The sequence below is a fragment of the Pieris napi genome, chromosome 11 (assembly GCF_905475465.1).
Source record: "Pieris napi chromosome 11, ilPieNapi1.2, whole genome shotgun sequence".
NCBI classification, from domain to species: domain Eukaryota; kingdom Metazoa; phylum Arthropoda; class Insecta; order Lepidoptera; family Pieridae; genus Pieris; species Pieris napi.
This window is the reverse complement of record NC_062244.1, coordinates 6,216,324-6,236,269: the sequence shown is the minus strand read 5'-3', so window position 1 is coordinate 6,236,269 and position 19,946 is coordinate 6,216,324. Positions and strand designations below refer to the sequence as shown.

Sequence of the window (19,946 nt, the reverse complement as noted above, 5' to 3'; positions counted from 1 at the left end):
ACGCTGCGAAAGAACATTCCAAACTACCAACTCGAAGGGGAGGGGTGCGCGTGCTAAAGAAATGTTCCGTGCCTACAACTAGTTGACTGGATATAGGAAGTGGCACGCCCTATTTAAGGATGATTCACGGTACACCGTGTCACGACCGGGCCGGGCCTCGTTCATGTTACACCGGGCTGTTTGGATGTACGCACGTACGTGTTGGCACGACTATATCTGTTTTTGTCAGCTAGTGATTTCATCTGTCGATAGACTTGACGCTTAAGTAATAATGCAATTTTCACAATTTGAATTGGCTGCTATAACAATTGCCATCGTTGACGAAGTATAAGAAAAACGAAGCGAAAGTACTAAAAGAAGATGGGGTGTGTTATGGTTATTTTAGAATGTCTAAAGAATGCTTTACTTATTACTTATACTTATTATACTTTACTTGAAAAATTAAAACCAAATCTAACCAGAAAAAAATTTCATCGTCCATTTTGCTGTTGAGCTGCAGACCTCACTAAGATTTGACGTTGACTGCTCTGCGGGTGCCCGGGCGCCTACGTTCATGTTACGACGTGTCGGGGCCGAACCGTGCCGGAGCCGGGAAACAATACCCACCGACATTACAACGCCGTGCCCCGGCCGAGTCCCGGCGGCGCACGGTAAGGGCACGGCCGAGCCACGGTCAGGCATGAATTACTTCATACAAAAGTATATCATTAATGGTAGGCCGTGCCCCTTCTACCGGTCGAGACACGGTGTAGCGTGAATCATCCTTTACGCTCTCCCGCACTCAGTAACACCCTATACATAAAGTACTATCTCGCCTTCTATGCTCTTATTATAGTCGTATTTACTACTATCGGATACCTCACGCGGACATAGCTGATCAACTTATCTAAGAAACCATTCGATATCAAGAAAACCAATTAATTACAAACACATTCATTAAAAAATAATTTATTTTAATTTTAATACTGTTTTACAAATAAAGACCTAGGTACTTTAAATATATGTACGTATACATTATATTTACATATATTTTTTTCATGAAAATTTTACTTAACAGCACAAACAGAATAACGTGGCATGATTTTGTTTAGAAATGAGATTCCATTCCTAAAATTAATATTAAGAATCGGTTTAAAAAAGAATCACGTTCCACAAATACATTTTTTTATAAAAATCACAAACAAATCATTGTCTCTTCTTCTTACTTACTTTAGTTTTGTCGTTCAAAAAAAGACGAACAATTTTTTTACAAATATAATACAACAACACCTTAAGTATGATTAAAAGACCAAAGAGGTCTAAATACAATTTTTGATACCAAGATAGGTCCAAAGCTGGTGATCTCAAGTGAGGGGCACCACGAGTTTTCACAACGTGTTCGACCCAGTGCACCATTTCCTTGTCTGGTGTAACCGGTCTGTCATGATAAATCATTGATAGCTCTTTGGCTCTCGCTGCATATCTTAAAAAAATTGTATTTTATAAAAATCGTTACATTATATCTGGAAATATAAGACTAATTAAGATTGTCGACTGAAAAGTTTGATCCATACTGATCATAATATTACATTTTTCAATGAACCTTAAATAAATCTTCAAGTTATCACTTCGTGCTATGGTGCTATCTCAAGTAAGGTGTTGAAATAGCGATAACTTCTTTCCTCACTTAAGCGAACCATTGAAAATTTTCTTAGCAAAAATGAGGTGTATCTTAGTCAGACACTACTGTGCAAAACGATATCTTTTTCATAGAATATAGCTATAGTGGCACTTACTTAGGATTCTGAATAACGCCTTCTATAGCAACTTTTAAATTATCAGCCATAGTGTAAGACAAATCTACTTTTATGCCAAATCCTTTCCTAACTGCATTATTCGCATTGTTAAATTGATCCGCGAAAACTGGAATTGCTACGATGGGTTTTCCAAAGTGAATTGTCTCAGTTGTTGACAGAAGACCACCATGAGTTACGAAGAGAACGCAGTTTGGATGAGCTGAAAATATAGCTTATGTTAACATGTAAGTATCGAGTAAAATACCCATATTTGGGTATTATAACGGCAGGCTGATCGCCTCAAGTAGGCGTTCTATACCTACTGTATGTACCAAAAGTATATCCGCAACAAAAAACATTCCGTCCACCTGGGCGCCTCAGATGACAGAGAGATGAGAGATGAGACTTCATGCACATAAAATAACTTGTAATTTTTTAAAATTTAACAGAGATTTATAAATAAAATATTTTTTATAAATATATCCATCCAGTGGCGTTACATTTCTGATGGGCCTGATTGCTGATTTCTGTGATTTCTGTATAGTTTACTTCTACCACAACCTAGTTTACTTCAGGTGCTGATCTGCCTTCTATGCCTGGCACTCGTCAACAAAATTAAAATTAGCATGTTAGAAACTAATAGAAACATGCTAATTTTAATTGCGCACATCTAAAGAATCACAATGGCTGACAAGCCGTTAAAAGTCAAAAGTCAAAATCATTTAATCACTTATGAACGTCAAACAAAAATAAATGTATATGAAATCCTTCTCACTTTACAATTAGTGCCAGTTCTCAAATGAAGGTCGTAGAATGGAATGGAAAAACATGGCCAGCCATCTGCCCCCTCGCCATATTTTAGGGAGATAGACAACCCGCACATGGATCACGATGTTCCCACTTTTTATTAAAACAGTCTTGGATGTTGATGATCGCCCCCGAGTCTGGAGATGCAGCCAAAAGATTCAGTCACATTACCTATTTATACTGGAGCAATTCATATCCAAGCACAAGCGTTGGACAACCCGCAGTCGGAGTTGAATGAGGCTTGAGAAACGCGTGAGGTTATGTACAAATACTTAAATTAACAATGAATGGTAAAACATACTCTGTATAATAATGTATTTATCTCACCTAAAATACTCGGTTGTGGAGCCCATTGTACGATGTGCACATTACTTGGAGTTCCAGGAAGGTTTTCCTCAAATTTCCATAACACTGTATACTTTAATGTGCCAAACATCTTAAGTAGGCTTTTCTTCAGCTCCTCTGGCATTAGCCTACTCTTCAAGTTACTTCCCATACTGAAGTAAATTAATCCATTTTTCGCATTGTCCAAAAGTTTTTTCAAATTCTGTAAAGATATTATTATAGATTTTTATGCTTATATTGAAATAAAAATGTCTTAATGTACTGTTAAGGCTATATTACACAGGGGCAACACTGTGCTACAAAATGCTACAAAGTTAAAAATGTCGCACATTGTGGCAAGAACCGTGCGGCATAGCAACACCTTGCGTCATGTGGCAGACTGTCGCAGCTTGTATCCGAGCACAATGAATTCCATGCGACATTTTTGTGCGTCAAAACAGTTACTAGGTTGTTTTTGTTTTGAAGAGTGAGAATTATCGGTCATGAAGTGGTATAACGAAAGTTATTGAGACTTTAAAAAATTTAAAATTTAAAAATAAAGTCCTCAGTTGACATTCTGGTAAAGTTTGTAAATAAGGCACCATCGTCTGCCTTCATTTTTGTTCATAAACTATCCGTGGGCCATTCTGAAGTAAGGTGCTACTTGATCAGCCATATTCTATGGTGTATCCCCTCGATCAAACAAGTAGACCAGACCAGTAACACTCCATAAACAGCACAATGCTTTGGATGCATAGGATGCCGTATGCCACATATGCCGCAAATACTTTAGTAGCATGCCGCAAGTTGCCGCATCCCGCAATGTGTAGCTGTTGATGCGGCACTGTCGCACGTTGTTGCCTCGGCGTAAACCAGGTTTAATGTCTATCAAAGTACGTTTGTTTATGTATGTCAGTAGATACAATTATGTTACATGAATACTTACATCTGGTAGCGGTTTGACTTCACGACTGATATGATATCCTCCAATTGGAATAACATTTTGAGGCAACCTAAGAGATCTCCCCACTGAATAATGAGAGTTACTAAGAATAAGTGATCCATTATACATCACATCTTCAAATAGTGGGACTTTATTGCCGCGTTTTTGTATAATTGGCACTAAAAGATTTTCATAAGCTTTAAACTGTATTGGATTTAAAGTACTGCAATAAACATTTAATGATTATTAAATTAATAAAAGAGTGACGAAAACGATAAATTTTGCTGAAAACATGATTGCGGACATTGAAACATGGACTAACGAAGTACCACGTCAGTTGGTTATCAGGGATACCATTTTTTACATGAAAAAATATCGCAATAAACGTATCAAATTTGGTCTAACTTTTAAAACGCTAAATCATTTCAATATGGAATTCGTTTATTTTTAAAATTTAAATAACAAAATTGTAATATTTTGTGAAAAATAGTAAATTTGTCGGACTCTCATCGAAAAGCTGATTATTAATTATAAATACAATTTTATGCATTTTAACTTCGACCGAAAACAAAATTGTACTTACAAATGTTCCAGCCCTAATCCAACAAACATGAAAGCTAATTCCTTTACTCGCTGAATAAATGAAAATGGTGGGTAGTTGGAAGAAATGACATCGGGATTGTAGGCCGGGTTAGCGATGTCATCAACCAATTTCAAAATTTTTGAATGGGGATCTGTTGGTGATAACCAGATGAATGGACAATTAAAAACTGCTGAGAGTCTGGAAAAAAAATTACAATACTTTACTAATAATACACATTCGCAGCACATTATTATATTTTTATTAGAAAGTTGTTTACAGTTAATTTATGGATTTGGTACTTATATAAAACTATAACTATATAGAATATATTAATTTAAATGCAGTATACATAATATTTTCAATAAGTAGTTTTTGCAATTGTTCCATAAAAACCATACCATCAAACGAGTGTTTTATCATCACATCTTTGTCTTACCTGATAAAATATAATTAGACCTAATAAATAAAATGAGAGAAAGTCATAATCAAATAGTTCTAATATTTGCAAGTCAAATATATACAATGATATTAAAATTATTAAACTCAACTCAGGCTGAGTTGAGTTTAATAAAAAATTATAAGATATTTTTTTAATATGCTGTCTCTTCATGAGGTTTAAATGTTTAGTTTCTATTTAAGTTGGGTAAATTTGTAAATCTGAAAATTTTAAAATTTTAGCTGATTACCTATATTATTCCTTGCTTATTTCTAATTTCTAATATAAATGATTTGTTTTCGTGTATTTTTTAGGCATGCTTGTTGTTTTAGAACTTATAAAACTAGTAGTGCTACAACCTTTTTAGGTCTGGGCCTCAGATTTCTGTTTCTATTTCATGATCGTTTGTCAATCTAATAGGTTAGTTGGTGATAAGCCTGCTGTGCTTGACACACACCCTTGAGCTTTTTGTTCTAAGACAAGCAAGTTTTCTCACCGTTCTAGTGAATGTTAAATGCACACATAGACTGAAAGTCCATTGGTACACAGCCGAGGATCGCACCTACAATCTCAAGGATGACAGTGGTCACTGAAGCCACTAGGCCAACACTGCACGAGAACTTATAATTAAATATAACCTAGAAGGAAAATAGTGCTCACCCAGCAAGTAGCTCATAAAATAACCATTCTACAATAATAACATCGAATTCTTCTTTTGGATCGTGAAGGAGTTTGTGTACGGTCGGATGTTCAATAGTCTTTGAATTCACTTCCGCCATTATAGTAACGATCTCAGTTAGATTATGGATATCCTTTTTTTTATCCATTATTGCTTGTATATTGCTAACGTCATCTGTAATAATGTTTTTATTTTTAAAATTCATAACAAAAAAAATTACTCACAACAATTATGGCGATTCAGTGTAAGATTTAGATTTAGATTTTACATTGTTACACTTCGCGCAAAGTCTAGACTAGTATAGGTCTACCAGGATCTGATGGCAAAAAGGGAAAAAAGAAATTGACGCTAGCAATACTGGGGAAATTGGAGTAAAACGTTTTGATACTTTTTTTTCCTTATAGCGGCTGATTCTGTGTGTGATACATGCAAAATATATAAAAATTTATCCAATGATAATTTTTGAAAATGTGGCGAATGTCGGGTTTGAGATTTAGATGAAAACTCCAATTACTCTGTTCATGAGTTTATTAATTAATTAAGAACTTGAAAATGGTTCCAAATACTGCACATCCATAAAAAAAGTCTTCAACGTAGTATTTATAATAAACCTTTCCTCCTGCATCTCAATTAACCGATCTTGTTCTATGAACTGATTTTCAATTTTTATTACATGTTCACAAGATTTTCGCTATTCATCGATCCCTATTTGAGAGAAAGAAACAGTGTAAAACTCATTTATCTTGTTTCTGATCAATTCTAAATCAAAACTATCCAAGTTTATTTGTAGTATAAGAAACCCCTGAAATAAACCAAAGTTTAGTATAAGTACATAATATAATACACACGAAAAATCCCATAAACCAAAGTATCAAGACGTGTCATTCCTACTAACCAGTCAACGCTTGCACATGGCTCAATGTCAATGATTATGTATGTTCTGCATCTTGTTGATCAAGTATTATTTGATAAACATTGAAAACAATATGTCTTGCTTGCGATCGAAGAGGTTTCTTTGACATTTTCATCACTTTTTAAAGGAAATTTGAAGCCAAACCAAAAACAATTTCTCGAAATTTCAGTTGACACATGAAATTTTTCTTTTATTGCCATATGAAAATCGCTAATTTTTAAAAAAAATTTTTGCCATCAGATTCTGGTAGACCTATAACTAAGGTTTAGAGTTTACAATTAGGGCTAAAACGTATTTGAAAAATATTTCACATCCAGATACCGGACAATTCGGTTAGTGAGCTATGACACTTCATCAGAATTGTTCCAGCAGAGGGGTTAGACAATTTAAAAAATCGTTCTTAGTATTAATAACAGTTAAAAGCGTGCTTACCTGGAAATAAGTTAAGATTCTCACTGATATCGATCTCTCTGATATTCGCCAAAGGCTTATTTTTGGGGAATGGTGTTATATAAGTAACCTGAAAATAGAGCAATAAATAAAATATATCAGTGGAAAAAAAACAATTTTTTAAACGTCCCTATATTGTCAAAACGATTATATTATGTAAATATGTTATATCAATAAACAAACTAGTGTTAAATAACAGACTGACGTTTCACGAAGGACACATGTCAATAAATTATAAGTGCATGAATTCGATTATGTTTACTAAACAAAATATCGGAACAATATTATCATTTTAAAAGTTATATTTTATATTATATAATTATAATAACGTCCCGTCCCATGCAATGCAGGACAATTCTTTTTGCATGATTCGGATCTCTAGTCCAGTGACAGACACCACCAATCACAACAAGAATTTCAAAACTATTATTAATTTTTTTTTCTCAAAAAACTGTTTCAATCATATACCACTGACTAATTGTTATCTAGTTACCCACAACATTTAGCGATATATGAATTTTGTCACAACCTATTTGTCATGAATAAAGTTTTTATTATTATTATTTCTTTTCATATCATTTGTCTTTCATCAAGATATTCTGGCTTAGACTCTAGAGCCTTGAGCATTAAGGCACGGTGACTGCACATCATATTTAGCCTTGTACACCTCGTAGATTGTTACGATCTGCAATATAGCCGAGTTTAATCCTTCAATATGCTATGCTACAATAGTTTATAGTTACCTTATGATTTGCTTTTGCTAATACATTTACAATACCATCACCGAGTATAGAATGACTTCTTGTGGGCATGGGAAACGCAACAAGAAATCTATAGCCATTGCAAGTTACACTTAGTGTAATGAGAAGAAATGTTAGCACCCACATCTGAAATTTGTTTAATTTATTATGTGTAAATTATAACGAGTACATTGTAATTCCCTTTTTTGAGTGTATAAGATAATAATCACTTATCAACATCTTCACTATTGTATCAATTGTTTACTGTTATGATATTTCTGTATATAATTATAATATGAACACTTAAAAAAAACGTTAAAAAAATATATATTTAAGTTCTAAGATTGTTTGTTATTACCATAAGACATTGCGACAAGGTTCACCAAAACAAACTCGACTAAAAAGTTAAGTTTTTATGCTGGGAAAATTTACAACGGAGAATAAATAATATAAACAGATGAATCGGGTAAGGTAATTAAATGGACATATTTTACTATTATAATTATTTTAGTAATGATTAACATTACTGTTTCAATAAAATTTATACCTAAGCATATTCGTTAAATAACATTTTTTGTTTAATTACTGTTATCATCTAACGTTTTTATGGTTATTATAATACAATTAAGGAGCCGTATAACATCGCGATAATAATCTAAAAAATGCTCATCGCTAAATTTATAAACAACTAAAACCAACCAACTGCAACGAAGTCTAAATCGATCGATCCCATCGACTCAAATAGATTAAGAGTGAAACCGCTTCTACTATAAAGAAGATGTATCTTTGAACTTTTCATCAACAATGTCGTACATAATAAAAACTCACATCTAAACCCTGCAATGTATATTAATATTCAAATTAATTATTTAAAGAAAGGTCCAAGAACACTCGTCGGATCAGGCTCTTTAATGTGCTAAGACAATGAAGCCGGTACATACTTAAGAATATCTAGTAATTAATAAAAATCTGATAACTATGGTGCAATTTTGTGTAAAGTATTATTAAACACGCATAATAAGAAATAACGCCTGCTGTCTATACCTTATTTTTAACACTCAACCTAGATAAAGCACTGTTTTGTTATTTTATTATTCAAATTCAAATAATACATTCAAGAAGTGTGATAACATGGCACGATAAACAGCTCAAGCATAATTATGTTTGTACGCAAAACAATTCAATCTTTACAAACTGATTCCAATGATTCGCTAACGTTAAAAAAATCGTTATTTGTAAGAATTGAATCAACATAAAAACTGGTAACTGTTGATCTAAAACCGGATTTTATTTATCATGAACTAAAAATAATTCGTATGGAAAATATTGTATAGGAATTTTACAATAAAAGGATAATCTTCGTGTAATATGTGTGAATCAAGTGTTAATTTTATGCCTATATTGTACTTACATTGCGTCCGCACCGGAGAGGTCAAAATTTATCACTGACGGATATTCATTTGTCTTTTTCTTATCTACAGGAGCTCCGAGTTTATTTTGTTGCTGTCTCGTTGTAACAGGAATATCAATGTTATAGCCGTAACTCATTGTGATATACAATTTAATACAATTAATACGGCGTATATTAAGAATTATTATTAGTATTATTAGTATGTTCGGCTGTTACCGGCTAGTGTTTATTTATTATTTATTAACACTTCGTTGCATTACAATATAATAATTTAACATAATTAAATAAAAAGATGGGCAACTGGCGGCTTTTTAATAAATAAGATTAGACTTAAATTACTTATTAGTCTTAAGTTAAGCTAGATCGTAATGTTCCATGATGTCTTAGTGAAGACACATGTAGAAAAAAAAGTTTAATTTTGTCAATTGCTTCAATGATTGCTTGAGCACAGTCCATTACGACAAAATGGTTATGATATTATAGTAGCTATTATGAAATAACGCCGTCATATAGATCTATACATTGCGGCTTAATCGTAAGCTTATTCACGAATTCACTTCTTTAACTCCAAACACTTGAACTAGGTAATTTATACTTCACTGACCATTTACACAGTTTTAAGGTGAAAAAACAGCCATACGAATATTCATAAAAAATGTAATGCTACTTGCTTTTATTCCTTATGTATTGATTACGGTAATAAACTTTTGTTTAATAATTTTTGGACACAATGAATAAAACTTATTATATAAACGTATATCTTTATTTCTGTTTGAGATAGCACATTGGCCTTCTAATGAAACACACAATTAGGTATTATTTAAGTACATAAATGGTTTGTAAGACAACAAATACACTATATGATTCTCACAACCGTTGCGACAACAACAAAGCGTTGTTGACATAACATCAATTTTTTGGGTTTTCTGAGATGAAACAACAATTATTGTTTCTTGTGACACAAAGGACAGATCACATAAGTGTCTAAAATATCAATGAAATATTAATAGAAATCTACGCCATAAATATCTCTGTTATTTGTTATTATTACGCTATTGTCATATAATACATTATTATTATGCTAAAATCTTAATTTTTTTTCTTGTCATTATGTGCCTTTTTAGTAAATATCCGTAAAACTTTTCGAGTAATATATATTAAAGCTAAAATTATTATGATTACTAAAGCAGCCAAGTCCAGGTATAATTTCTGGTAAAGAGGCGTTTGTAACGCAGCAGAACGAAGATACAGCGCACCCTGCGACACAACTACTTCCTCTGTCCAGTGTACCAGATCTACGCTAGGGTGCACCACACGGGAGTGGTAGATACGAGATAGCTCTTTTGCCTTAGCTGAGTAACTGAAAAGGAGTTAGGAGATTCAATCATTATTAGAAAACAGTTTGAATTTGTTTATCTACTTCAATATTAGAAGCGGTTGGAGTTGAAAAATATGTATAGGTAAGTTACAAAAACTTTATTAACTATATTAATACTAATATCTAAATTAAATAAATATTATACTGATACATTAGCTTTTTAACATAATTAAATATTTATGTTTCCTACTGTGTCATATTTTAAACTATAACTGCATAGTTAGTAGTCTTAACGTTACTGTTTAGAATAGGTACTAAAGATTAAAATAATGTATCGCTTAACATTAGAGGCGTGTAATGTCAATAATAAGTCCAAGGTTTTCATTTATTTTCTTTTAAGGAAAAATATATCACACAAAAGTAGATTTGGGACAGCACATCTGATTTTATGTGAATATTAATAGTGTATCAATATTTATTTTTATTGAGTAAAAACTTACTTGGGATTGTTTAATACATCACGTATGCTCTCTCTTAAGTCATCCACCATCGAATAAGATAGAGGGGTCTTTCTCGCATAGCCCTTGTTAACAGCTACCTCAATATTCGTGAACTGATCAGCAAATACTGGGATCCCAATTATAGGAACCCCAAAGTGAATAGCTTCTGTTGTTGAGAGAAGACCTCCATGCGTAATAAAAAGAACGCAATTTGGATGCGCTGCAAATGAAACAAATTACATGTTGTTTTTTGCATTCGTTGATAAAACGCCGTGTGTATTAAGTGGAGAGAAGATCTGACACAAATTGATATAAACTAGTTGTGGAATTATAAAATTGTCTCATTAAGACGCAAATGAAGTCGTGATTCTCTCATTTGAAACAGTAGACGCGAATGAAATACATTAAAAAAACATACCTAAGATACTCTGCTGAGGAGCCCATTGTACTATATGTACGTTCTTTGGACGAGTCTCTAATTGTTCTTCAAATTTCCAAATAACAGTCTGTTTTAATTCTCCAAAAAGCTTAAGTAGTCCTTCTTTTAATTCTTGGGGGAAATGTTTGCTTTTTAGGTTTGATCCCATACTGAAGTAAATAACCCCATTTTTGGCGTTATCCATAATTATTTGAAGATCCTGAAATAAAGAATATATTAACATTTAAACAAATACGTATATGATACGTTTTCGACACCATAAATATAGATCCATAAAAATACCTATAAATAATTAACAAAAGTAAAAAAGCAACGACGCGTTATATAGATAAAAATGTTGAAACGCAAGGAATTAATATTTAAGTATAGTTCATTATCATTTCTATTATAAATTCTGTCACGTCATTGTTTTACTATATAGATTATAGATAGTGGCATTCAGATAGTAGCAAAAATTTTCCTTGAAGAGGTATTTGTAATAAATGCAATCGTACGTACGTAGGGGAAAATGTTTGACCAACTTAATCTTCTAAAAGAAAAGTAACAAGCATATTTACTTTTGGTAAAGGTTTCGTGTCAGTATCAATGTGATAACCACCAATAGGAATGTAGTTTTGAGGTAATCTTGTGGCTCGTCCCAGTGAATAATGCGAGTTTCCAAACATAAGGGACGCATTATACCTTAGAATATCTAATGATGGTACCAGTCTGATCTTATCTCTTATATGAGGTACAATGAATTGTTCATAAGTCTTTTGTTCCGATCCATATACATATCTGAAAATAAAAAAGCTTATCATCCTAATTTTAAAAACAACCACAATCTGATTGCGTGATAGGTTTTAAGAATAAATAATACAAACGGACTTTGAGATTCTTGTTTTATACAAGTTGATATAGAACTGTATATACCGTTTAAATTAAGTTAGAAGGAAGAGCGGAATACGGTACTTGAAATCGGCGAACTAAATTTACAGAATGTGAGTTAAGTTTTGGTCTATAAGTTGTACATCAAATTGACACCACTATTAATTTTAAGCTTCTAATGCTTCATAAAGAAGCTTCTGTTTAGCTTGTTTTTTTTTTTGTTGTTTTGTTGTGTGTTTTTGTTGTCATAAGGATCTAAATATTGTGATATGACAATAAATATAAAAATCTTAACATTACCTATATTGTAGATACCGTCCTAGAATTGAGTGTAATAATAGTTCAACTCGCTGCCAAAATGTGAAAGGTGGTGCATAAACTGTATGGCTGTCGGGGGTGTACGCAGGGTTTGGAATTTCGTCGATAAGTTGTAATACCATCCAATGAGGTTCAATAGTGGATAGCCATATCAAAGGACAGTCAAAAACAGGCATTAATCTAGAAAGAGGATAAAATATATCAAAAAGGTATTTGAGTACCACAAGCTGGATGTCATATCTGTGTCATAACCATACATGTCTCCGATAATTGATCCAAAGTTATTCCCCCCAACCTTATTATAATTAGTTTTTAAATAATTTCGACAATTAGGGAGATATAAAATTCAACTTCAGAATACGATCTACGAGTATTATTATTTACTAGCTGGCCTGGCGAACATCGTACCGCCTAACAGTCGATTCTTTATTTTTTTTAAATACTTATTCTGCTATTCGGGACACCGGTCTAGCTAGTAAGATAAAAAAAGAAAGTTGATAAGACAACAAATATAATATTATCTCAAAAAATAAAAATTTACCTTCTCGGAACCCCTCCACTAACACTTGAACTTTATGATATGGTATTAAAGTTCAAATTGACTTATAAGAATTATTACGAATATTGTGTATGGGAATATAGAAAAGTGTTGTTTTTAGACTTTTTCACTCAATTTTTTTAATTTTTCTCTTCGTAAGATCCTCGTACTTCAAAGAATATTATAAAAAAAGAATTGGCCAAATCGGTCAAGCCGTTTTCATGTTATGTCGTGACAACGGAAAACGGGTTTCATTTTTATATATATAGATTATTATATTTTAACAGTTTTCAAAATATAAACTGGAATGTCTGCTGTTTTTGTTTTTAGTGTACATTAAAGTCATTTATGTTTTAACGTTGCCAAAATCTTGAACACTTAAAAAAATATTGCATTGTAGAGTTCATTATCAACGATAAAATCAAAATTTGAATGATGAACTAGCCTGAACTCACAGAACATGTCACTTCTTAATATGTTAATAGAATCGTAGATTGCTTACCCAGCGTATATTTCTGTGAACATCCATTCTGCTATAATTACATCAAATTCTTGATTTTTATCTTTCAGGACATTTTGAAAATTTTTATTTGCTATTGTCTGCTTTCCAATTTCAACAAACATATTTACAATAAATTGTACATTTTGTAGATCGACTTTTTTATTCATTATCATGTCCAAACTTATCATGTCATCTGCAGCAATACAAATACTTTTTAATCAAATTATCGCATAGCTTTGTATTTCATTTACCAATCGCCAATCTTAATCGCTAAATGTAGATAAGTTTGTTAATTTTTACCAGTTTCCACTTTTATTTTGATGATGACAAAACAAAATTCTAATTATCATAATATTTTAAGTAAAATAGTGCAATTTACTTTAACGTAAGTATTTTTTTATCTATTGATTTTGGTGGAAGAATAACTTTTTTTAGAACACGAGCATTAAAATGAGAAACCTCTCCATTATTTAAAGCGTAGTATAAACTAAAAAAAACACTGGTCGGATCACTAATGTTCCCCATTTCACGACTCTGAAACTTGGATTGTGCAAGCAACGGAAAGAAGGAAGATTGAAATGTGGTGTTGGAGGCGGATGCTTAGGATTCCCTGGACATCTAAAAGGACGATTTTGTCCATTCTCAGACTACTAAACTGAAACTGATGACCCGTCCTTTTTCAGTGTGTTAGTTACCATAAGATTCTGAACTACTTTAGCACGCAGGTGTCACAATAACTTAGAGAAGCTTGTGGTTACTCAATTCCCTACTCGATGGACCGACCAAGTTAAGGTCCTTACAGACCTTAGTTGACAGACGCTTAGCCGAAGACAAGGGGAATAGAGGAAGATATTCACAACCACATCCTTCAGTAATTAAGAACCCGACTAAAGAAAAAGAAGAAGGAAGCGTAGTAAGATTTTAATTTCATCAACGCATAAAAATGTATAACATGATTGTTTTAAAATACCTTTTATAATATCTCTATTAGACTTGACATCTACGATTGTAAGGTTTGGGTGGGAATGGCTTTCAGGAAACGCTGTTACGTAAGAGACCTGTAAAGATTGTTAAAAACTAAGCCCATTATAAAAGATTTACTACGAAATTTTCCACTATGGATTGTTTAATCATCAATCTCAAAAGAAAATTATTATTTTTGTAAACATTTCGAAACTCGAATTCTTAAACAGCAGTGTTGACCTTGTGGGTTTTGGGTTCGACTCTTAACCAAGAAGCCAAACGTTCGAAAATAAAACATCGCGAGAAAACCGCCATACCTTATATAGAAACAGGTACATAACTGGGATTTTTTCGACGCACATTGGTTTTTAAAGTGATTGAATATCCTTAAAAGTTACTATTAAAAGAACTACTCGTTGAGTATTACCTGGTGTCTGGCTTTCAAAAGGTGCTTGATGACACCATCCCCCAATATAGCATGGCTCTTGCCGGGCATGGGACTTATAACCAGTATCTTGTAAGGTTCGCAGAAACCAATCACTAGCAATATTAAACCAAGAAGTGTAAGAGCCATTTTCTGTAAAGATTATAAGTATTATCATAACTAAGCATTTGGTAATCAAAGCTTATATTGGCTCCTCGAACTAAGGCTGTGCACCAAAAAATTATCTTTATGTGTTCAATGATAACTTCCACCGTGAAGGAAAACGGCGTATCAATGTAAGGCGGCGAATCCATTCAAACAAGGAGTGTCAGGGACAGAAGAGATAAATAAGCCTTAACGAAATCTATATAAATTACGGATAAAGCTGAATTTTAAATATTTCTTTATACCAATAACAATATACACCAATTACTGCTGTTAATGTCTAATACCTTATTACTTTTGTTAATTCATGAATACAAGACATAGAGCACTCTAGTAATACGGCGAGAAATACCTAACCTACGTGCTCTCTCGTGTTAGGGCGGCCAGTTTTTCCCCTTATTAAGAATCAATACCCATTATTTTCAAGTATCCCACAAGCCATTAATTATTTTTAAGGAATTACCTAATTCTATTCTGTGATCTCCAAACAATTGAGTTTTCGCTTATTGTAATATTGACTTGATGTTTATGATCCATCATCATCATGCTAAGACAAATGTACAGTAAATATACACTGAATTACTAGTAGAAATACGTGAAAAAGACATGAAGGATTAGGTACTTAGGTATACCATTATCAATATAATGCAAACTTAGAACATGCTCGCTTCGACCCGCGAAGAAGTGCCCGAAAATCTAACTATTATTAGTATATCTCATACACAACGTTGTGTAGCACGTGCTACAGGTAATTATTTGTCACACTGTATGTAGTAGTAGTCATTAATGACTTCATCAATCCTTTCATTCTAGTAGTTATTCAAACTACAATGCTACTAGTTTATCTGTCACTGTTATAAATTTGAATAATTAATGGTCTTGTTTTAAATATAGACGCGTAACAAACAAAATGACTCATATGTTATTTTAGTTAAAGTATCTAAGCAGGAACCTAGCTATATAAATAAACTTATTGGCTCACTACTTTACCATGTGTGTATTGAATGTTGTCGGTGATGTCCTTTGGTAAAGACAAAGTCCAATGCAAACTAAGTCCAATCCAATGTCGTTAATTCAATAGTTCTAGCAGCTAATATCACCGAACTTATTAAAACTTTAAATTATGGAAAATTTAATTTCAATTTTGACTCTGTGAATTTAAATCACGGACACTTGTCGCACTGATTATTATTTGATTCACATCACCACCAAATGGCGACTGTCTTGTTCGATATCAAATCTTTGTCTGCATGCCATATGGCCGAGCTTCGCACTTAATGAAGATAAACTAATTTTTTTAAACGTTTTTTGACGTTTAAATGATTCATAAATCATTTAGACTTGCCTCCAGCTTGGGACAACAAAAACAGTAGTTTTTTTCACTCTTGAGGTTTTGTGTGATTAAAACTCGTATTGTTGTTTCAGTTTCATCCGCAAATTTCTTAGACTATAAAACGTAGGTATAGTTGTATACGTAGGTATTCAATACTAACTCTATCGTAGATTTATTGTAAAGAGCTATTATAATCTATTTATTATAGTTATTTAATGCTAATGCATGCATAATAATATATTATGGATATTTAATGGTTTACACTAATATATGAAACATCACTTATAACTTAGTATGTCAGTATAAATATAAAAATCGTTATCTTATAATCGATAGCATTATCTTTAGACAAATAAGTAGTAATAAATCACTGATGGTATTTATAGTATATTGAGAAAATATTTGTGTTTTGTGTTGTTTATTTTCTGACTTAGAGCCATGAGCAACCTCGTGAGCTTCATAAATATAAAAAACAATTACCTAACTTATTATCCTAAGTTAGTAACCATGTTTTCCTAAAATAACTTATCACATCACATGTACATTGTTCAATGCACACACCCACAATGCAATGATTCATGTGATCAGCGACACTCGACCTTGAGCTTCTGCGTTCAAAAACCAGATCTTAAATCCCGGCCATGAACCTATGGGATTCTTTGGTAAAAGCTGAAAGAAGACATGGTAAATCAATGCGTGGTACCTAATCTTTCAGTAAATATCGAAACCTTCTTAGCTGATTTGATAAAATATGCTCATTTAAAATAATTTTCCAATGTATAATTAATAATTGACCGGCTCAAACCTGCCTACACATTAACTGAAGAAAGCGCAGGAGAAGTCCAGCCCCGCTACTTAATCAACCATATCACATCAGGGTATTACACCCACAATTGGCGTGCACAATTTAATTTAAAAGCTGAAAACCGCTGCGAAAGAACATTCCCAACTATTAACTCGTTTAACTTGAAGGGGAGCTGTGTAGTAGGCCTAAACAAAGTATTTATTCATTTTGAACTCTTTGAATTCTAGGTATCGTGCGCGTGGAAGTTGTAACGTCGCAGGGCGCGAGTAAAGGAACGGCAACGGACTTTTGGTTTAAAAATAATTTATTTAAATCAACAGAGTGACAGCACTTAATTAAGAACTAAACAATAATCAACTTAATATCTATGTCTTCGTGAATTTATACATTCAGATTTACTTACTAAGTATTAGTCGTTGCTGACGCACGACCTACATTCGGCTTAGTGCTAGCAAAGCATATATTAATAGGGTTGGTACTCTTAACTCGCGCCCTATTTACGCTCTCCCGCACTCGGTAACAGCCTATACATGAAGTACTATCTCGACTTCTTTGCTGCTATTATAGTCGTATGTACTACTATCGGATACCTCATGCGGACATTGCTGATCGACTTATCGAAGAAATCATTCGATATAAAGAAAACCAATTAATTACAAACACAATCATTAAAAAATAATTTATTTTAATTTTAATGATGTTTTAGAAATAAAGACCTAGGGTACTTTATATACATGTACATTATCTTTAATAATACTTTTTTGCATTAAGGGTACAAAACTGCTAACTTTAAGGATTCTAAATTATACTCGTATTTATTAACAAAAGGGTAGTAAGAAAATCACAAAGCACAAACGGAATAACGTGGTATGATTTTGTTTAGAAATGACATTCCATTTCTAAAATGAATATTAAGAATTTGTTTAAAAAAGAATCACGTTCCACAATAACATTTTTAATAAAAAATCACAAACAAATCATTGTCTCTTCTTCTTACTTACTTTAGTTTTGTCTTTCAAAAACAGACCAACAATTTTTTTACAAATATAATACAACAACACCTTAAGTATGATTAAAAGACCAAAGAGGTCTAAATACAATTTTTGATACCAAGGTAGGTCCAATGCTGGTGATCTCAAGTGAGGAGCACCACCAGTTTTCACAACGTGTTCGACCCAGTGCACCATTTCCTTGTCTGGTGTAATCGGTCTGTCATGATAAATCATTGATAGCTCTTTGGCTCTCGCTGCATATCTTAAAAAAAATAGAATTTTATAAACATCGTTACATTATATCTGGAAATATAAGAATAAATAAGATTATCGAGTGAAAAGTTTGATCCATACTGATCATAATATTACATTTTTCAATGAACCTTAAATAAATCTTCAAGTTATCACTTCGTGCTATGGTGCTATCTCAAGAAAGGTGTTGAAATAGCGATAACTTCTTTCCTCACTTAAGCGAACCATTGAAAATTTTCTTAGCAAAAATGAGGAGTGTCTTAGTCAGACACTACTGTGCAAAACGATATCTTTTTCATAGAAAATAGCTATAGTGGCACTTACTTAGGATTCTGAAGAACGCCTTCTATAGCTTCTTTTAAATTATCAGCCATAGTGTAAGACAAATCTACTTTTATGCCAAATCCTTTCCTAACTGCATTATTCGCATTGTTAAATTGATCCGCGAAAACTGGAATTGCTACGATGGGTTTTCCAAAGTGAATTGTCTCAGTTGTTGAGAGAAGACCACCATGAGTTACGAAGAGAACGCAGTTTGGATGAGCTGAAAATAAAGCTTATGTTAACATGTAAGTAACGAGTAAATTACCCATGATATACCCATAGTATGTACCAAAAGTATCTTCGCAACAAAAAAACATGCTGTCTACCTGGGCGCCCATGAGACTACATGCACATAAATATCTTGTAATTTTTATTAATTTTACAGATATTTATAAAAATATTTTTTTTTTATAAATTTATCCATCCAGTGGCGTTACATTTCGTATGGGCCTGATTTCTGAGATTTTTGTATAGTTTACTTCATCAGGTGTCTGATCTGCCTTTAATGCCTGGCACTCGTTGACTTTTACAATTTCATATGGGTCAACGTATTGTTAGAAAACTAACATACGAATTTTAATCACAATGGCTGACAAGCCGTTGGTGTGACAACCCGCAGTCGGAGTTGAATGAGGCTTGAGAAACGCGTGAGGTTCGGTACGGAATACTTAATTTAAACAATGAAAAAACATATAATACTCTGTATAATATTTTATTTATCTCACCTAAAATACTCGGTTGTGGAGCCCATTGTACGATGTGCACATTACTTGGAGTTCCAGGAAGGTTTTCCTCAAATTTCCATAACACTGTATACTTTAATGTGCCAAACATCTTAAGTAGACTTTTCTTCAGCTCCTCCGGCATTAGCCTACTCTTCAAGTTACTTCCCATACTGAAGTAAATTAATCCATTTTTCGCATTGTCCAAAAGTTTTTTCAAATTCTGTAAAGATATTATTATAGATTTTTATGCTTATATTGAAATAAAAATGTCTTAATGTACTGTTAAGGCTATATTACACAGGGGCAACACTGTGCTACAAAATGCTACAAAGTTAAAAATGTCGCACATTGTGGCAAGAACCGTGCGGCATAGCAACACCTTGCGTCATTTGGCAGACTGCCGCAGCTTGTATCCGAGCA

At 32.8% G+C, this 19,946-nt stretch overlaps 3 protein-coding genes across 10 annotated transcripts in view; all 3 read right to left on the bottom strand.

Moving 5' to 3' along the window:
- Positions 1-957: 957 nt before the first annotated feature.
- LOC125054117 (UDP-glucosyltransferase 2-like) lies at positions 958-9,176 on the bottom strand. Its single transcript, XM_047655830.1, has 9 exons — positions 9,062-9,176; positions 7,654-7,797; positions 6,893-6,980; positions 5,529-5,721; positions 4,433-4,630; positions 3,853-4,072; positions 2,910-3,129; positions 1,776-1,995; positions 958-1,462 (listed from the first exon to the last, which is right to left on the bottom strand). The coding sequence occupies exons 2-9, from the start codon at positions 7,795-7,797 to the stop codon at positions 1,186-1,188; spliced, it is 1,560 nt and encodes a 519-aa protein (XP_047511786.1). The 5' UTR covers positions 9,062-9,176; the 3' UTR covers positions 958-1,185.
- Positions 9,177-9,807: 631 nt separating this feature from the next.
- LOC125054112 (UDP-glucosyltransferase 2-like) overlaps positions 9,808-19,946 on the bottom strand; it is a 38,522-nt gene continuing 28,383 nt past the window's right edge. For 3 of the 6 annotated variants that reach the window (XM_047655812.1, XM_047655809.1, XM_047655811.1), the window contains 8 exons: positions 14,934-15,083; positions 14,514-14,601; positions 13,544-13,736; positions 12,486-12,683; positions 11,876-12,095; positions 11,298-11,517; positions 10,880-11,099; positions 9,808-10,421 (listed from right to left, as the gene is read on the bottom strand). In XM_047655812.1, the coding sequence (XP_047511768.1) occupies positions 10,151-10,421; positions 10,880-11,099; positions 11,298-11,517; positions 11,876-12,095; positions 12,486-12,683; positions 13,544-13,736; positions 14,514-14,601; positions 14,934-15,080 (1,557 nt within the window). In that variant the 5' untranslated portion in view covers positions 15,081-15,083 and the 3' untranslated portion in view covers positions 9,808-10,150. Of the gene's footprint in view, positions 10,422-10,879; positions 11,100-11,297; positions 11,518-11,875; positions 12,096-12,485; positions 12,684-13,543; positions 13,737-14,513; positions 14,602-14,933; positions 15,084-16,085; positions 16,371-16,908; positions 17,020-19,946 lie in introns of those variants that run through there. The other 3 variants (XM_047655813.1, XM_047655808.1, XM_047655818.1) reach the window with 3 other exon arrangements.
- The window catches only part of LOC125054119 (UDP-glucosyltransferase 2-like), a 43,079-nt gene continuing 41,030 nt past the window's right edge, over positions 17,898-19,946 (bottom strand). For 2 of the 3 annotated variants that reach the window (XM_047655837.1, XM_047655835.1), the window contains exons 7-9: positions 19,527-19,746; positions 18,802-19,021; positions 17,898-18,487 (exon numbers count right to left, since the gene is read on the bottom strand). In XM_047655837.1, coding sequence (XP_047511793.1) covers positions 18,211-18,487; positions 18,802-19,021; positions 19,527-19,746 — 717 coding nt within the window. In that variant the 3' untranslated portion in view covers positions 17,898-18,210. The remainder of the gene's footprint in view (positions 18,488-18,801; positions 19,022-19,526; positions 19,747-19,946) is intronic. The other variant, XM_047655838.1, reaches the window with a different exon arrangement.